The sequence below is a fragment of the Mobula hypostoma genome, chromosome 8 (assembly GCF_963921235.1).
Source record: "Mobula hypostoma chromosome 8, sMobHyp1.1, whole genome shotgun sequence".
NCBI classification, from domain to species: Eukaryota; Metazoa; Chordata; class Chondrichthyes; order Myliobatiformes; family Myliobatidae; genus Mobula; species Mobula hypostoma.
In genome coordinates, this window is record NC_086104.1 from 73,488,319 (window position 1) to 73,507,254 (window position 18,936).

Sequence of the window (18,936 nt, forward strand, 5' to 3'; positions counted from 1 at the left end):
TAAAAGGATGAAATACTTTAAATATTTAGCTAATTTGACCTTTTTAAGTCAGGCTGGTAAAAGGTCTTTGCGTAAGTGCCCCCCCCCCCCCACCACCACAGATAGGAAATAAATTTGCATAGGATTACAATAAATTTAATTTGCAGAGACAAAAGTACATTTTGATTCAGCAGACGTTACAGTCTTCCAGAAAGAAAATGAGTATAGAAAAACAAAATGGAATTTGAAACAGCTGCTAGATTCTGTTGGAAAAACCATTGTCAGGTATTTAATCTTTACTGTACTGTTGAGAAAGCCAATGAATGAAGGAAAAGGACAGTCAGTCTGATCTTAGGTTCACTACTGTAGAAGTAAAATTAATTTCATTTTATCTTGTAATAATGTTCATTATCCTTTGCTACTAAACAGTCAACTTCAATGTCAATTTAAGGTAATTGCCTTTGAGCAAATGAAGAGCAACATTATTGCTGGAAGATGTACATAGGTGGAAACAGCAGGATTTAATCACTTTACAGTAGTGAAATTATCCCAAATTCGAGTCAATATCAGGAGGTATTAGAGCTGGAAACTGAATCCTCATTCAAGTAACCAGGTTTTAAGGAGCATCTTAAAGGCAAAGAGAGATAGAGAGGCAGTGTTACGTGCGTGCGCTTTGCGTGCCCATTTATTTTTTTGTTTTCTGCTCTCTCTCTCCATCCAGCTTTCCTTGTTTTGGGTGTGCCGACCCAATGTCAATCTCCACTTAGTGCACTGCTGGACCCTCCCCTTGTCAAAACTGCTCTCGTCGGGATTTGGCGAGTGCAATTTATATTGTACAGTAGGAGGATTTCAGGAGTACAATAAAATCCACTTCTTTACATGCACATTTAACACAAGTGACCGAAGGCAAAGCTTTACTCTTTTAAAGTTAATGTTTGGATGTCAGGCCATGGACTTGAATCACTGGGCTGAAGTTCCTTTTGAAACCTTCATTAACGGCCAGCTGGTTGAGAAGCCCTAAGTGAATCTGGAATTCTCAATCTTGCTCTCTGGCAATTTTCCATCTGACTTCCACTGCTGCACTCCAAATGGAGTCCAACTGTAGATGTGAATTTGTTAGAGTCCCTGATTCAAGATAAAGAATCTGTCCACCAACCCTGTGTCTGGTGGTTTTATCTACAAGCTCACTCTCTTAAATGGAAATAGGATGTTTGGAACAAAGTAAGTTAAATGATTTTAGGCTATTTGTTTTCTTTAATAGCTTTAATTATTTAAAATGTTAAAGCAAGTTATTTTTAAAGAATTTTTAATTTTAATTTGCAACAGAGCTTATTCAAGCACATTAAGAGCATACAAGTCTTTGACAACTTTGGCAGCCTGCAAAACTGATAGGTGTGGCCAAGTATCACAGATTTCAAAGCTTTTCCAAGGGCAGCACTTGTTCTGGCTCACCAGCTTGTCCAGATCAAGTCACACAAGGCCTTAGCTCCATGTAGACCTCACGAAGTGAGTCCCTGGACACCCCCATCCAATATATCCAGCAACTGAGATACGAATCTGGTAAGCCAATGACTTCATTTGAGTTCTCTTTCCTTTAGTGCTTTCTGACTTCCTGGGTATTTTCATCAAAAAACGATTTTCCAACAATAATGAAAAAATATATAGCAATTTTAATATTGTAAATCATCCATAAGCTTCACAGAAATAGTTACTGAAGAAAATTTGGCACTTAACCATATTGGGGCGGATAACCCTAAGTTTATTCAAATATATAGATTTCAAAGTAATATTTTCTATTTTCATTTTAGATTTTCAGCACTTGCAGTCTTCAACTTCAGTAATAAGCTCAAGAAGAAACAGAAATAGTTTTTATGTAATTTGTGTTTTACAGTTGCAGAACAACCATAAAATGAAATTAAAGTGTGGGTAAATAGTGTTGATAGTCTGTAATATTTTCATCTTTCATTAATTTTACCTTTTAACAACTGTAAAGTATGCAGAAATTAGATATATTTTAGTAAATACTATATTCATATAAACATTTCCACAACAAAGGTGGATTAATTAATTATTCTCTCTTCAGTCAAAGGGGTCACGAATAACTCAATTTTTGATGTTTCCGTAGCATACATGTTGAAGTCATAATATCAATCTCAACAGAAAGCCCATGAATAACACAAATAATCTTTTATCAGCTGGCTTTTAAAAGGAATTGTTTAAAAATGGGATCTGGCCAAAGAATGCATTTGAATCTCTTGAGAAAAGAAACTCTTCAGAGAACATTTTAAAACACACATTTTGCATTAATAGTGAGTCACAAGAATGTTCACTTCACAGCCTTGCACAAAGTAATTCATTACTGATATAAAAGTTAAATCATTCATATGCATAGCTTGGTTGAACATATACACTTCATAGCATCATGACTGCCACTAAATCTTAATTATAATGTATAACATGCTGAACTTTTAGTTCATTGTGCAAATAAATGCTGATTGACAATCCAAAGTTCTGCAAAACAAACTCAAAGTCAAAGTAAATTTATTATCGAAGTTCTTATATGTCACCATATACTGTCTTCTTTTTCTTGCAAATATTTACAGGGAAATAAAGAAATACAATGGAATTTATGATAAATTATACATAAAGACTGACAAACAGCCAATATGTCAAAGAAGACAAATAGTGCAAATAAAAACAAAATAAATAATACTCAGAATATGAGTTGTAGATTCCTGGAAAGGGAATCTGTACATCATGGAATCAGTTCAGAGCTGAGCTGAATGAAATTATCCCTGCTAGCTTAGGAGCCTGATGATTGTAGGGCAATAATTGTTCCTCATCCTGGTGGTGTGGGACCTAAGGCTCCTGTACCTCCTTCCGAATGTTGGAAATAGGGGGATGAGAGGGTGGCCTGGGTGCTGGGGGGTCGTTGATGATGGCTGCTAATTTTTTGTGGCAGCGCTCCTCATGAATATGCTCACTGGTGGGGAGGGCTTTGCCTGTGATGTAGCCACCAATTTCCGTAGACTTTTCTGTTCCTGGTCACAGGTGCTTCCATACCAGGCTGCGATACAACCAGTCAGGTTGTTTGTCAGAAGTTTGTCAAAATTTTAGATGATATGCCAAATCTACTCAAACCTCAAAGAATGTAAAGGTGCTGCCATGTCTTCTTTGTGATGGCACTTACATGCTAGTCCAAGGACAGGCCCCTTGATATGTTGATGCCAAGGAATTTCCACTACCAATCCTCCAATGAGAACTGGCTCCTGGACCTCTGACTTCTTCCTCCTGTAGTCTTTAGTTTTGCTGAATACAGGGCATACGATGCATTGGCCTTCATCAATCATGGGATTAAGAGCCAAGAGGTAATGTTGCAGCTATATAGCACCCTGGTCAGACCCCACTTGGAGTACTGTGCTCAGTTCTGGTCGCCTCACTACAAGAAGGATGTGGAAACCATAGAAAGGGTGCAGTGGAGATTTACAAGGATGTTGCCTGGATTGGGGAGCATGACTTATGAGAATAGATTGAGTGAATTTGGCCTTTTCTCCTTTGAGCGACGGAGGATGAGAGATGACCTGATAGAAGTGTACAAGATAATGAGAGGCATTGATCGTGTGGATAGTCAGAGGCTTTTTCCCAGGGCTGAAATGGCTAGTACGAGAGGGCATAGTTTTAAGGTGCTTGGAAGCAGGTACAGAGGAGATGCCAGGGGTAAGCTTTTTTTTATGCAGAGAGTGGTGAGTGCATGGAAAAGGCTGCTGGCAGCGGCGGTGGAGGCGGAAACAATATAGTCTTTTAAGAGGCTCCTGGATAGATACATGGAGTTTCGAAAAACAGAAGGCTATGTGTAAGCCCAGGTAGTTCTAAGGTAAGGACATGTTCAGCACAGCTTTGTGGGCTGAAGGGCCTGTATTTTGCTGTAGGTTTCACTGTTTCTATGATATTGAGTGAAAGGTTGTTGTTGTGGCATCATTCTACCAGATTAGTTTTGAGAGGATTATTGTGTTGAATGCCGAGCTGTAGTCAGTGATGAGCATCCTGATGAATGCATCTTCATTGTCCTAGTGTTCCAGCGCTAAGTGAGGATCATTGAAATGGCATCTGCTGTCTACCCGTTGTGACGGTAGGTAAATTGGAGTGGATGCAGGTCATTCCTCAGCCAGGAGTTGATATGCATCATGACCAGTCTCTCAAAGCAGTTCATCACAATGAACGTAAGTGCTATTGGACGATGGTCATTGAGGAAGGTTACCACGGCCTTCTTGGACAGTGGCATGATTGAAGTCTGTTTGAGAAGGAAGGTACCTCAAACCGCTGAAGTGAGAGGTTGAAGTTATCCCTAGACACTCCAGCCAGTTGATTAGCACAGGTCTTCAGAACTCAGAAAATTACTCATCTGGGCCAGATGCTTTCCACAGATTCAGCCTCTCAAAGAGTACTCTCGTGTCAGCCTCGGAGACTGAAATCACAGGGTCGTCAGGAGTTCTGGATGTTCATAAAGGTGCTTACATGTTCTTTTAGTCCAAACAAGCACAAAAGGCATTGAGCTCACCAGGGATTGAAACCTTGATGAAATGGTCTTGACCCGAAACATCGACTAAACTCTTTTCCATAGATGCTGCCTGGCCTGCTGAGTTCCTCCAAGGTCTTGTGCGCGTTGCTTGGATTTCCAGAATCTGACGATTTTCTCTTGTTTGTCATTTATGTTGCTTGGTTTTGCTTTCTAGGAACTTGCGGACATCAAGCTACAGCTGTCAAGCATCATTCTGCGATTAAGGTTTTGACTGGAGTTGCCACTTTGCATGTAAGATGGCTTTCCAGAGGTCATATTCAGACCTCTATTATATTCCCGTATTACCAGTCCTGAACACCATAAATCTAGCCCTCAGCAGAATCTCTTGGCTCATCCAGGGCTCATTAACAAATTGCAAAAACGATATTCTTGGATGAATAAACAAACTGAAATTTTAAATTAACCATCTCTAAAACATTCTGACTATTGGAATAATGAAGCACATTAAGTGAATGTACATCAGTCTAAATTATGTGATAGCAGGCCACCAGCTTTTAAGCATCACAGAGATGTTTCAGCTGTTTGGAAAGCTTCATGCTGGTATCATAATGCTGTCCACCATGGATTTCCTAAGCCTCTAAATGGTAGTGCTGCTTGAGAAAAATAGTTCATTTTCTAAGTTGTCCCTTGAGGTCAGTTAAATACTGGGGCTGAAACAGTGGCCTATTTAATTTCTTTGTGGCAGAGAAAAAGTACATCTTTGAACCCCACCAAGAAAATCTGGATATCCTGTGCTGCCTGGTTCCCTGATCCTCCCACCCATCTCCCCTTTTTATCAGGAATAAAGTAATCAATTGGCTACAGAGCACTTGGGAATTTTTCAAAGTAGCAAAATGTATTCTGTAAATACACTCAGTGGCCTCTTTATTAGCTACCTCCTGTACCTAATAATGTGGTCAGTGAGTATATGTTGGTGGTCTTCTGCAGCAAAAGCCCATCCACTTCAAAGTTTGATGTGTTGTGCATTCAGAGATGCTCTTCTGCACACCACTGTTGTAACGAGATTGTTTGAGTTAGTTATTGTTCACTTCCTGTCCGCTTGAACCAGTCTGGCCATTCTCCTCTGACTTACGTAATTAACTAGGCATTTTCACCCACACAGCTGCAGCTGACTGGGTGTTTTTTTTTTGTTTATTGCACCATTCTCTGTAAACTCTATAGACTGCTGTGCATGAAAATCCCAGAAGATTCAGCAGTTTCTGAAATACTCAGACTACGTGTCTGGTGTCAACAATCATTCCACAGTCAGTCACCTGGATCACATTTCTTTCAAATTCTGATGTTCAGTCTGAGCAACAACTAAACCTCTTGCCATGTCTGCATACTTTTATGCAATGAGTTGCTGCCACATGAAATACTTGCATTAACAAGCAGGTGTATTTAATAAAGTGGCCACTGAGTTTATGTGTCTTTCTTCATTTTATTCTTACTGGACTGTCTTTAGTACAATGATGAGTAGGAAAAGACTGTGTTCTTGCATGATATTTCTATGAATGTCAAACCAGAATGTGTACTTAATGTGGATACACTAGGAACCTTGGAGATGTGGAGTGATATAGGTGTCTAATCACATAAACTGCCCCAATGTAGATGTACTGGTTAAAAGAAAAATTTTTGAATAGACTAATGAACTGATGGTTATTATCTAAAGATGCTGGAATTCAAATGTCAGGAAGCTTCCTAAATTTTACTGGGGGTATCTCACCTCAAGAAAACAAAATTGGTCATGGTGCCTGGCCAATAAACGTTACCGGAATGTGATCATGGTTTTAAAGCTTAAATTATGAGAATTGTTTTCTAGCTGGATTTCAGAAGATTTCAGGGTAATTGAGGTGCCTGAATGAGGTTGAGATTCAGCAGGGGAGATATAGAGAAACAATTGCCCTATGGGAGGAATCCAGAACCTGGGAGGAAAATTTATAATTAATAAATGGGCCATTAGGGGTGCCATGTGAAAAGCATGTATTTGTAGCACAGAATTTAGTGGAAGCACAGCCCAAAATATCATTGTTGCTGGCTCAGCTGCATTTTTTCAGATAGTTTGTTTTCATTTGACAGGGGATGCAAGAGAATAAATATTAGGGAGTGAAGCCAGATAGATGTTCCAAGTCCATGAATTTTACAAAGCTGAAGAAATGGAGCTGTCTCTTTGCATGGAATGAAGCTGCAGTGAATTTCCTTTGTCTGTCTGTGATCATGAGATGCAGCAGATCAGTTTACTTTTAGCATCTGACATTGGGTGGATCCGTTTTATCTCTTCACTTACTGCTTGAACAGAAGAAGTTCAAGTGTCAAATGCAAAAAAATCTATTGCTCTATCCCTCTTCCTCAGCCAGTCCCCCTGGGTTTATTCAATATGATTCAGCTGTTAGCAGATTAAGAATTCTCTTCAACAACAGCTTTGTGTCCAGGGTAATATGAATTTTAATGTGACAAGAGCAACATATGAATCTGCTATTTCTGCTGCACCACCAGAGCCTGGAGGAGTTTTAGCTCCCTGATCAAATTAGTAGGAAAATCACTGAATGCATTTAACAATCCCTGGTGCAACCTGCCCTTATTTTCCTAACACTTTGTCAATTTATAAAGTGAAACTCTAAAACATGTACAAATTATCACTTTGCCTTGTACTTCAATCTGATTCATGTCAAGATAATAAAATAGAAATCCGCTCACTTCTCCTTGTTGTTAGTTTCACAAGGTATGTGTTTATATTGTCAATGAAGCAAGGTCATGAGAATTAGGAAATAATTGTACTAGTACACGGTCAATGTAAAATAATTTACTGTAACAGAACTTCCATGCTTCTACCTGAGGAGAAACCTTAATCTTAGGAATCAATCTAGAGAATTTGTGTACTTTTTTCAAGGCAAGTATATCTTGCCATCGATGTGGAGGGTGCAACTAAGTGTGGTATTACAGTCGTGGTCTTGCTAAAGCCATGAAGAAATGCTGTATTCCTTCCTTACTTTTGTTCTCAAACTTGCATTAAAAACAAACCTAACACGTGCCTTCTTTATTCTTTGCTATCACTGAAGGTTAACTTTCTATATTTCATGAACTAAGATATCCAGGTCCTTCTGAGTACCAGTAAACCCCCACCATATAAAATATTCAATTTTCCCTCAGTTTCTATCAAAATGATTTGTTTCATACTTCCCCATGTTATACTACATCTACCCATTCCTTTCCTGCTAAATATAATCTTCTACCTTGCTCATTTAATTCCTATCATTGCAACATCAGCAGATCTTGATATATTATAATGAATATCTTCATCAATCATTAATATAGCAGAAGCTCTAACACTGATGTGTGTGGCACACTGATGCAAGCATCACAGCAACCTAAATATAATTAATTTATTCTTTCTCTCTGTCCATTAATCATTGTTAGCCATGGTTTTAACTCCAATCCCACTCGCCTTTATCCTTCAGAAACACAATACAACAAATAACTTTTGAAAGTCAAGTTAAACTAATTTTATGATTGCACCTTATCTATCCAACAAGTTACATCCAGGTAGCTCTAAGGGGCAAATACCTAGAGAGAGAATTGGAGAGCAGATCTTTGAACATGCGATGAAGTGGACAATGAGGACCTTGAGGCTAAGAGTTTCCCTGCAGCAGACTGTAGGGAAATGACTCCTCATTCACCTATTCAGATATATTTACTTTTTTTGAAGGTGGTCCTAATTGTCCTTCTCCTTTTCAACATTTTGTCCTTGTTGGGGTGACCAAACAATGTACTGTAGGATATATATATATAAGCAACACACATGGAGACTTGCAGCATGGGCAACTGCCGGTCTTCCATACAACCTTGCCCAGGCCTGCGCCCTGGAAACCTTCCAAGGCGCAAATCCATGGTCTCACGAGACTAACGGATGGGCAAAACAAAAAATTTTTTTTAAATGTTGACACAACATGGTGAGCGAAAAAGCCTGTCCTGTGCTGTAATTAACAGTGTTGTAATGTTTTGTGTTTATTTATTTATTGAGATATAGTGCAGAATAGACCCTTCTGGCCCTTTGAGCGGTCCAGCAATCTCCCGATTTAACGCTAGCCTAATCACAGGACAATTTACAATGACCAATTAACCTACCAACCGGACTGCGGGAGGAAACCGGAGCACCCGGAGGAAACCCATGCAGTCACATGGAGAATATACAAACTCCTTACAGAGGGCAGCGGGAATTAAACCTGGGTTGCTGGTACTGTACAGTGGTGTGTGCTAACCACATCACAGTGTTCTACACAAATCGTCTTCTGACCGTAAATCTGTGATCACAAGGAACTACAGAGAGTTGTGGACATGGCTCAGCACATCACTGAAACCAGCCTCACCTCTAAAGTTTTATACATCTGCAACATGCCTTTCTTAAAAATAAAAAGAGACTGATACATCCTGCAACCCCAAAGGTCCAGTATGGGCACGATGGGCTGAATATCCTCCTTCTGTGACATAATAAGAAGGAATGATCATGGGTGTTGTAACAGGTTCAAAGGTTCATTTTATTGTCAAAATATGCATGTACAATACAACTCAGATATTCGTCTTCTCCAGATAGCCATGAAATACAGAAAAACCATAGGAGGCATTGAAAGCAAAAAAACCTAAAAAGTCGCCTACCCAGAAACGGCAGCCAGATTATCCAAAACCCCAACCCCTTCCCTCACAAAAAAAAACAGCCATAATAACATAAAGCCCCCAACCCCTTCCCTTGCAAAAAAGAACCTAAAAGGTCACCTACCCAGAAACAGCAGCTAGATCATCCAAAACCTCAACCCCACCTTCACAAAAAAGAACAGCCACGATAGTATCAAACCCCCCACCCCCTCTCTCACACACACAGAAACCAAGAGATCGCCCACATAGACCCCAATCCACCAATCAGCAACAAGAAAGAAAACTGACGGAGAGCAAGATAAAATACAGCCCAACAAACACATAAATCTTAGAATTTTGAAATGTCCCTCTGTCAGAGCGGCCGATCAAACTCAGTCCTTCTGTTAAGAGCAGCCACCGCATCACTAACCTGCGGGCATGCAGGTACAGCAGGCGGTGAAAAAGGCGAATGGTATGCTGGCTTTCATAGCAAGAGGATTCGAGTACAGGAGCAGGGAGGTACTACTGCAGTTGTACAAGGCCTTGGTGAGACCACACCTGGAGTATTGTGTGCAGTTTTGGTCCCCTAATCTGAGGAAAGGCATCCTTGCCATAGAGGGAGTACAAAGAAGGTTCACCAGATTGATTCCTGGGATGGCAGGACTTTCATATGAAGAAAGACTGGATGAACTAGGCTTGTACTCGTTGGAATTTAGAAGATTGAGGGGGGATCTGATTGAAACGTATAAAATCCTAAAGGGATTGGACAGGCTAGATGCAGGAAGATTGTTCCCGATGTTGGGGAAGTCCAGAACGAGGGGTCACAGTCTGAGGATAAAGGGGAAGCCTTTTAGGACCGAGATTAGGAAAAACTTCTTCACACAGAGAGTGGTGAATCTGTGGAATTCTCTGCCACAGGAAACAATTGAGGCCAGTTCATTGGCTATATTTAAGAGGGAGTTAGATATGGCCCTTGTGGCTAAAGGGATAAGCGGGTATGGAGGGAAGGCTGGTACAGGGTTCTGAGTTGGATGATCAGCCATGATCATACTGAATGGCGGTGCAGGCTTGAAGGGCCAAATGGCCTACTCCTGCACCTATTTTCTATGTTTCTATGTTTCTACATCAAAGTTGCTGGTGAATGCAGCAGGTCAGGCAGCATCTCTAGGAAGAGGTACAGTTGACGTTTCAAGCCGAGACCCTTTGTCCTGACTTATGTATATATATAAGTTTTTTTGGTACAATATATACAGTATTCATTGAGAATTATGAAATTATGATGTAATATTTAAATGATTGTTATTGTTTACCTTTAACTTTAAATGACCATAGCTCTAGAATCAACATTGTTTCAAGCTAATTTTCCGATCCACTTTACTTGCAAATTTAATTAGTTCAGTTTGCATTTAAGACTCTAGGTACAGTCTTCAGCATTTCCTTTGATATTAGACTATCATGACCACTGGAGGACTACCCACTGATACTACTCATTAACTCTGACTTATTACCTAATACAAGATCTAATAATGGCCTGTCCCCCTGCTGGGTACAGGAAACTATTCAAAATGCAATTGTAATATGAAAAAATTTTGATAAATCTATTTTACCAGCATAGATTAAGAAATGCATAATGCCCAGATCACTAAACCTAACCCCTGCTAGCTTTAAAATAGTATTGGAACATTTACATCTACCTGGCAACACAATCACATTATTGGTTTTAACAGCCCACCTATGACATTGCAGCACTCCCTGTGTACTGCAGTGCAAGGTTAGCTTTGATGTTATACAGGTCTTCCACCTATCATCTCTTGACTTTGAGGCACTAGTGTTTTCTTATTACCAGCAATGCATCTGATATGAAACAAATAATCCAACCAGAAAATTAATCAACAATGCTTCTATGTGATCAGACATTAATTTCCTTCTGGCTCAAGAAGGAAATCACTTATATTGTTTTCTGAACATTTGTTCCCACCTAACCAATATTCTAAAATTCCACGGGGACAAGTCCCAGAAAACCAGTTGCATTATTCCTGAGGACAAGAGATTATATTAAACAGTTTTGTTTAATGCACAAGCTGTTAATATTTTCATTTAACTTAAATTTCTCTAAGATATAGGAAAGGCCAAAATAGTACTTTATGAAACAAATGTAATATTGTTCTATCAAAGGAACAACAGCTTTCTGCTTAAGATGGAATTGAGAGTGCAAAATATCTTTGAAAAAAAAATCCTCATCAACGTTCGCTTCTGATAAGCCTAGGGCTATATGTCTCAGTGTGTCTCTCAGTAGAAACGATGCTTCATACTCAGAAGTTAATCTGATATTCTTTCAGAAGAAACTCCATGTTGCAAGCAAATTTTTTCTCAAAGCTATTTTGGGAGAAACTATTTCAAAATCAAATGGCATCAGATTGTTTTTGCTGGATAATGCAATCAAAATATCTGGGTAGTCATTTAGAATTTTGCTCATTGTGACTACTAATGCAGAGTCGCATTTTGCTTGTATGTTATTTTTGAAAATGTCTGCTGGTTATAATAATTCAGGGGCTCCAACAATACAAAACTGCCTGTCATTATTCATCATGAAATATAAATTAAATTGCAGTCTTTGTGCCAATAGATACTAGCGCCTCCTTAAGTACAGCAGCAGCAGTAACAGTGTACACACAGGAAGCAGTATTCTGATGTGCAGTATTTCAAGGCTGATACTAGTCATTTTGATTTTGTGATCACCTGACATATTACAATTGCAATAAGCTCCCGGGAGTGTTGGACTCAACCAGTTCCATTATGGTACAACACCCCCACCATCAAGGATATCTACAAGAGGTGATGTCTTAGGAAGGTAGCATCTACTATCAGGGAACCCCACCATCCGGGCATCTCCCCTTCTCAACACTGCCACCAGGCAGAAGGTACAGGAGCCCAAAGACTCAAATCTCAAGGTGCAAGAATAGGCTCTTAACCACTGCCATCAGGTTCTTGGACTGACCTGTAAAACCCTAACACTACCTCAGACTCCATTTCTTTTTCTGTCTCGCTCAGTCATGCACTGGTGTTGTTATGCTTACTTTGTTGTTTATTTAGCAGTCTTGCAAATTATGTATAAGTTACTGCATGCAATTTAAGTTTGTGTTAACTGATACGTAACCCTATCTTGCATTGTGCTGTTGGCTCAAACAACTGATTTTCATGGCATTTACATTCCACGGCCACTTTATTAGGGATCCCCTATACCTGATTAACTGCGCACCAGCTGTATTTACATGGTCATCTGCTGCTGTAAACCCCCCGCTACTTCGAGATTCGATGTGTTGAGCATTCAAAGATGCTTTTCTGCACACCACGATTGCAACATGTAGTTATTTGAGTTACTGTAAGCTTCCTGTCGGTTGAAACCATAAATGTATAAAGCTTATTTATTCCACTGGGGATCTGGGGTTGAGAGGGTGAACAGCTTTAAGCTCCTCGGCACAATAGCACCTCTTTCACCTCAGGTGGTTGAAGAAGTTTGGTTTGGGCCCCCAGATCATAAGAGCTTTCTACAGGGGCACAACTGAGAGCATCCTGACTGGCTACATCATTGCCTGGTATGGGAACTACTTCCCTCAATCGCAGGACTCTGCAGAGAGTGGTGCGGACAGCCCAGCACATCTGTAGGTGTGAACGTCCCACTATTCAGGACATTTACAAACACAGGTGTGTAAAAAGGGCCCAAAGGGGACCCGAGTCATCCCAACCACAAACTGTTCCAGGTGCTACCATCCAGGAAATAGTACCGCAGTATAAAAGCCAGGATCCAACAGGCTCCAGGACAGGTTCTTCCACCAGGCCATCAGACTGCTTAATTCATGCTGACACAGCTGTATTTCTATGTTATATTGACTGTTCATATTTAACCATCTTGTTACTGTCCTGTTTACATACTATTTATTACAAATTACTATAAATTGCACATTTAGTCAGAGGTGTAGCGTAAAGATTTTTACTCCTCATGTAGATGAAGGATGTAAGTAATAAAGTCAATTCAATTCAAAAACTGTGAGTTATTAATGCTGGCAAACAGCCATTCTAAAATACTGTTTATGGAACTTAAACAAAACCATGATAACAACTCAGAGGAATGATGCTTCATCTAGCTGTGCGTACATTTTTAGTTAAATGACAATAAACTTAAACTTGTATTTAAGTTTGAATGCTTGCTTATGAACATTTCTTTAACAAACACTTCCAGTAGCTGCAACCAAGCTAATTCCACAAGTTTACAAGCCATTCAGTTCATGCTGATGGGTGGAGCGTTTGTGTGGCATAACTGTCAGCACAGACTAATTGAGCCAAGTGGCCTATTTCTGTGCTTTCTGCCCTCTGTAATTTCAGTAAGTACTGGAAGGGATTCCTGCATTGAAAGAAATTGTTCAAGCTGGAGGTCAATTTAATATTTTCCAGTTCAGATTTTTGTAAGGGAAGCGTCACGGAGCCAAAGCAGATGCAGTTTCACCAAAATGAACTGCCACAAGTATTGAATGCCATTCTCCTGATCTTATATTTGAAACAACTTTACTATTGAATGCAGTGAAAAGCTTGCATATATAAGCAATCTCAGCAGTCGACTCCAATAGGTTATTGTAAAGAATAATTCTCATGGTCTGGAGATTTTTTAACAATCCTGACGAAGGAAAGGGGATAGGATGCTCCTTGGTATTGAACACCGGGAACGATCAAGAATGGTAAGTGGATTTAATGTCCCACAGGCCCAGTCATGGAGAATGTCATGACTGACATGGACAAAATTAGTTCAATTAAAAGCCAGCTTCACCAGCCACATCAAGAAATATAAGCTTTAAACAAGGCCAGGAAGCTACAGTTTACACTTGAATTCTAAAAATTCCATAATTTTAGTGTTCTGGATCCTTGCTAGACATAACATGTAAGAGTTAACAAATCAATGCATTTTCTCAGACAATCGGAGCGTTTAAATAGAGTTGTAACAGCCATCTCACACTCCATAAGCTTTGACTGAAAACAGCAGCAGGGCTACAACACTATAGTTATCATTACTAAGAGTCAACAGCACAGAAGCAGGCAATTCAGACCAGTTGATCAAAGTTATTTTAAGCTCCATACTGCTCCATTCATCTAACTTATTACCAGAAACTTCTATTTCATTCTTCCTCGTGTGCTTATCTAGCTTTCCATTTCAATGCAAGTTGATGCAATTCTAATCGTCAATCTGGATGGTCATGCAAGTGAGTAAGAATTTAACCACTACGACATTTTAGCAACAGAGGTCTCCAATCTGAGTCTGCTTAGTAAAAATAAGCACATCTTTATTAACAACAGATGGAGTGTCTTCTAGTTATAAATTATTCCTTCTTTAAAACATACTGTATATCAATGAAACTTTGGGAATCCTGCCAAGCTACTATTTCCGAAGTATTTTCTTCCTGGCTGAGTACAATCAATCATGCTTCACCTCATATTAATTGTGACATTTATCTGTGCATCTACATTTCTTGACAAAATAAATTATAAACCCAAAAGAGAAACCTAATGCATACTTACATAGTTTTCTGCAAGATCTGGGTGTAAGTAGTCAATCCCTGCATTAAAACAATAAACAGATTAAACAAACACTTGAAAACTGAGTCCATCTTAGATTATTAGATTACGAGGACACTCAGTCCTCGTTTATTGTCATCTAGAAATGTATGCATTAAAAAATGATATAATGTTCCTCCAGAATGATATCACAAAAAAAACAGGACAAACCAAGTCTAAAACTGACAAAACCACATTATTATAACATATAGTTACAACAGTGCAAAGCAATACCATAATTTGATAAAGAGCAGACCATGGGCACGGTAAAAAAAAGTCTCAAAGTCCCAATCGACTCATCATCTCACGCAGACGGCAGAAGGGAGAAACTCTCCCTGCCATGAACCTCCAGGCGCCGACAACTTGCCGATGCATTGGAAGCATCCGACCGCAGCCAACTCTGAGTCCGTCGGAAAACTTCGAGCCTCTGACCAGCCCCTCCGATACAGCCTCTCCGAGCACCATCCTCTGCTGAGCGCTTCGATCCCGCCCCGGCCGCCAAGCGACAAACAAAGCTGAGGACTCGGGGCCTTCTCCTCCGGAGATTCCGGACCACACAGCAGCAGCAGCAGCGAAGCAGGCATTTCAGGAGTTTCACCAGATGTTCCTCTGTGCTCTCACATCCGTCCCCATCAAATCAGGGTTGTGCACAGCACCCTACTTGACAAACCTGATTACCTGACTTAATAGACCTGATTCTGATCCTGAGACTCTGCTAAGCACTGTGAAGCAGTATTGGAAATGCCACGGTAAATACAGCACATTTGTTTAGTTGCAGCAACAGCTTCGAGCAGAGAAAACTGCTTTTATAATCACTTCAGTAGAACACAGCAGGCCAGGCAGCATCTCTAGGAAGAGGTACAGTCGACATTTCGGGCCGAGACCCTTCGTCAGGACTAACTGAAAGAAGAGCGAGTAAGAGATTTGAAAGTGGGAGGGGGCACTTTATTTTGTGTCTTGCTTGAAATTCCAGCATCTGCAGATTTCCTCATGTTCACTTCAGTAGGAAGTGGGTTTAGGCATAACTTTAAGCCAGCATACAATTAATGTTTGATTAGCTGGCAACAGGACAAAAATGCAAAAATGTTAAATTTCCTCCACAAAAATGCATCATATAGGAAAAGATGAAAAAAACACATGGATATACTTGTAAGTGCATACTGTCAAGAAAGATTCTCAGTTCTTACCATCATCCATGATTGCTATGGTTACTCCTTTCCCAGTATAACCCATTTTCCAAGCCTCAGCTACATTAAGGTCTAACCCAGGAGTTCCATCTATTTGGCCAGTGTTGACCTAATTCAAGAAAAACAATTGAGCATGTTTTATTATTGACACCAGACATTTTTAGACATTGTATACTGACTTCAAACCTACTCAACCAGCATAAGTTATGCATGTGAAGGTCTGGATAATCAGAAATTACTTGTTGCCTTCACCCCACAACTAAAAAAATGCAGCTGGTAAAATCTCTTCAAACTAACCTAACCAGCATTTTATTTCTTCTTTCTCTTTTATCACTTGTGTTGACTAAAACATTAACTCTGTTTCTCTGTCCACATATGCTGCCTGACCTGCTGAGGGTTTCGAGCAGCAATTTGCATTTGAAGCAAGAATTCCTTCAGTTAGGATGATCACTTTATTCCCCCACAGAAATTAAGTTACCAACATACTTTTTCATGTTTACCTACTTAATGTCAAGAAAGATATAATAGTATGGTACAATTTCAGGAATTTCAAATCAGTATTACTTTCAACAATTCAGGTGAAGAAATTTACAAATGCATAAGAAACAAGGTTTTCTTCTAAGAAGACATGGGGGTGGCCTGGGAAAATATCAGTACCAGTAGAAAGTGCAAGGAGCTTACAGCCAAATCTCTCTTGGTTCTGTCATTATCTTGCCCATTTTCCCATCAGCTGCCTCCCCCACCACCACCCCCTCCCAAGTCACAGGATTTTTTTCTCCAGAAAGAACATCCATCAATTGAAAATTATAAAATTACAGTACATCAGTTGATTTTTGTGAGCCTAGGGAAATATCACCAAACACATGTGAACAGGTCAACTCAATGACAGATCAGTAAGAAGAGGCTGAATGATGTCATCATTACTATGTTTCTTGAATGCCCACACATAATCAACCACAATGCAATGAAGGATAAAAAATTTTAAGTTTTCCCCTTTGTTATCAATTAATGATATCATCACGATAATGATTTTATAGCCTAATGAGAAAATGTTTAGTAACCTTGGAGTGACATAGCATTTTTCATGTTCAGAAAGCTTTCAGCAATGAAGACAAGGTGAAGTATTGGCACCTCCCCATCCACTTGGGTTGCCATAACAACAACAGCAACCTGTATTTATATGTCATCTTTAACAGGGCAAAATCATAGAAATGTCACAAAGAGCATTGTAAAACAAAGTTTGACATCAAGGCACATAGAGTGATATTGGGATGCCATGACCAACTAGAAAAGTGCATCTTAAATAAGCAAAGAAAGATGTTTTTGCAGAGATTTAGGGAAGGATTTTTTGGAACTGAGGGTCTTGATGCCAGGAAAACATGACCAATTTTATTAAATGCAAAAGATCAGCGAAGAAAGAGCACATTTCCCCAAGCATTGCAAGACAGAGCTACACATAATAAAATAATTCCTTGGTCAATGTCAATAGTCAGCAGCTTTAGTATTTTAATACCTTTGCTAAAATAACATATCATTCCACTGAATACATAAGCTTCATTTCAGTTTTGATAACTAAAATGAATCTAATATTTAAGCTCCATATATGCTTCACTCCATCTTTCCTCTTACCAGCATAACTCATTCTTCCCTTCTCCCCTGTGCTTAAAAAGCATCCATCTTATTTGCCTCACCTACTGCCTGTGGAGGTGAATCCCACAATCTAATCATTTTCTGGGTAATAAATATTTCCTCTGAAATCTCTATCTGACTTTTTGGTATTTTCATATATCAGTGGCCATAGTTTGATCATTCCCATTTTGAAATAATTGTTCCTGTTCTGTTTGTCAAAAGCTTTCATCATTTTGAAGGCCTCCATTAGCTCACATGTCAGCATTTATTTATCAAGAGGAAGGGAACGCACCCTTTTAATCCTTTACAGCTATAGAATATTTTTGTTCCAGTATCATCTATATTAGCTGTAATTACATACACTCCCTCCAGTGTTTGCACACTAACACCAAATGTATGAAAGTCAAATGTTGCTTACAAGATACCATTGTTTTGAAAACAAAGGATCATTCATCGTGATACCAATTTCATGGATGCTACGATATCCTCGCTTCTTTCTGTTAAAGCCTTCTTGCTGTATGGCATGTTTTACCTGCAAGTAAACAACATACATGAGCAAATCTATATATTTTAGTATGGGCAAAAGGCTCACAGAAATGTCAATTAAAATGTTCTAACTGATAACTTTTATTGCACAAGTACAAAATCTAGCAGGATTCAGGGAAAAAATGTTTCATGATACACTCTCAACATAATTAAACAGATATTCTGAGCACTTATCATATGTATCAACAACATTAGAGAGGAAAAATAGTCTGTGGTCCATTCAGCTTTTTCACAGCATTTTTATGTGATAATATGTGCTTTTGTCATTTCACCTAAAAACCACTCAATTTTCTGGCAGAATTGAAAATACACGCAGATAAAAACATAAATAAAAACCTATACTGGTTTGATGTGTGTATATGTGTGTGTAGTGGGGTGTGGAAGTGGGAGAATGAATGGGTAGGAATGAGTGGGGGAGATGGATTAGAATTTTTGGAAATTCCTTTCCACCAAACCCTCCCTTACCTCCATTAGTCCAGCGAACCATATTAATCAAATACTTTCTCATTTTTCATTAAGTCACTTCTACCTCAGCCAGAAACAGGTTCAGCTCACATTATGAATTTTCTCTTCAAATATAATCTTTAGGAGTGCCTTGGGATGCCTCTCTACATTAAAAACACTCTAAATGCAAATTGTTTTATTTTAATATTGTATAATTATTAAAGGCACCAATTCAATATTATGAGTGAGATGAGATGCAAAGTTTGATTAACAAAGAAACCTGCTAGATGCTCAGAAAAACAATTATTATCAAAATTAGTTATGCTTTGGCAGAACACCATTGTCACTGTGGCAGCACCT

The 18,936-nt window shown here is 39.2% G+C and overlaps 1 protein-coding gene across 1 annotated transcript in view; it reads right to left on the bottom strand.

Moving 5' to 3' along the window:
• pcsk2 (proprotein convertase subtilisin/kexin type 2) overlaps nucleotides 1–18,936 on the bottom strand; it is an 82,095-nt gene that overhangs the window by 29,642 nt on the left and 33,517 nt on the right. Inside the window, exons 3-5 of the mRNA XM_063056130.1 lie at nucleotides 18,005–18,118; nucleotides 15,958–16,066; nucleotides 14,735–14,772 (exon numbers count right to left, since the gene is read on the bottom strand). Of these exons, the coding sequence (XP_062912200.1) occupies nucleotides 14,735–14,772; nucleotides 15,958–16,066; nucleotides 18,005–18,118 (261 nt within the window). The remainder of the gene's footprint in view (nucleotides 1–14,734; nucleotides 14,773–15,957; nucleotides 16,067–18,004; nucleotides 18,119–18,936) is intronic.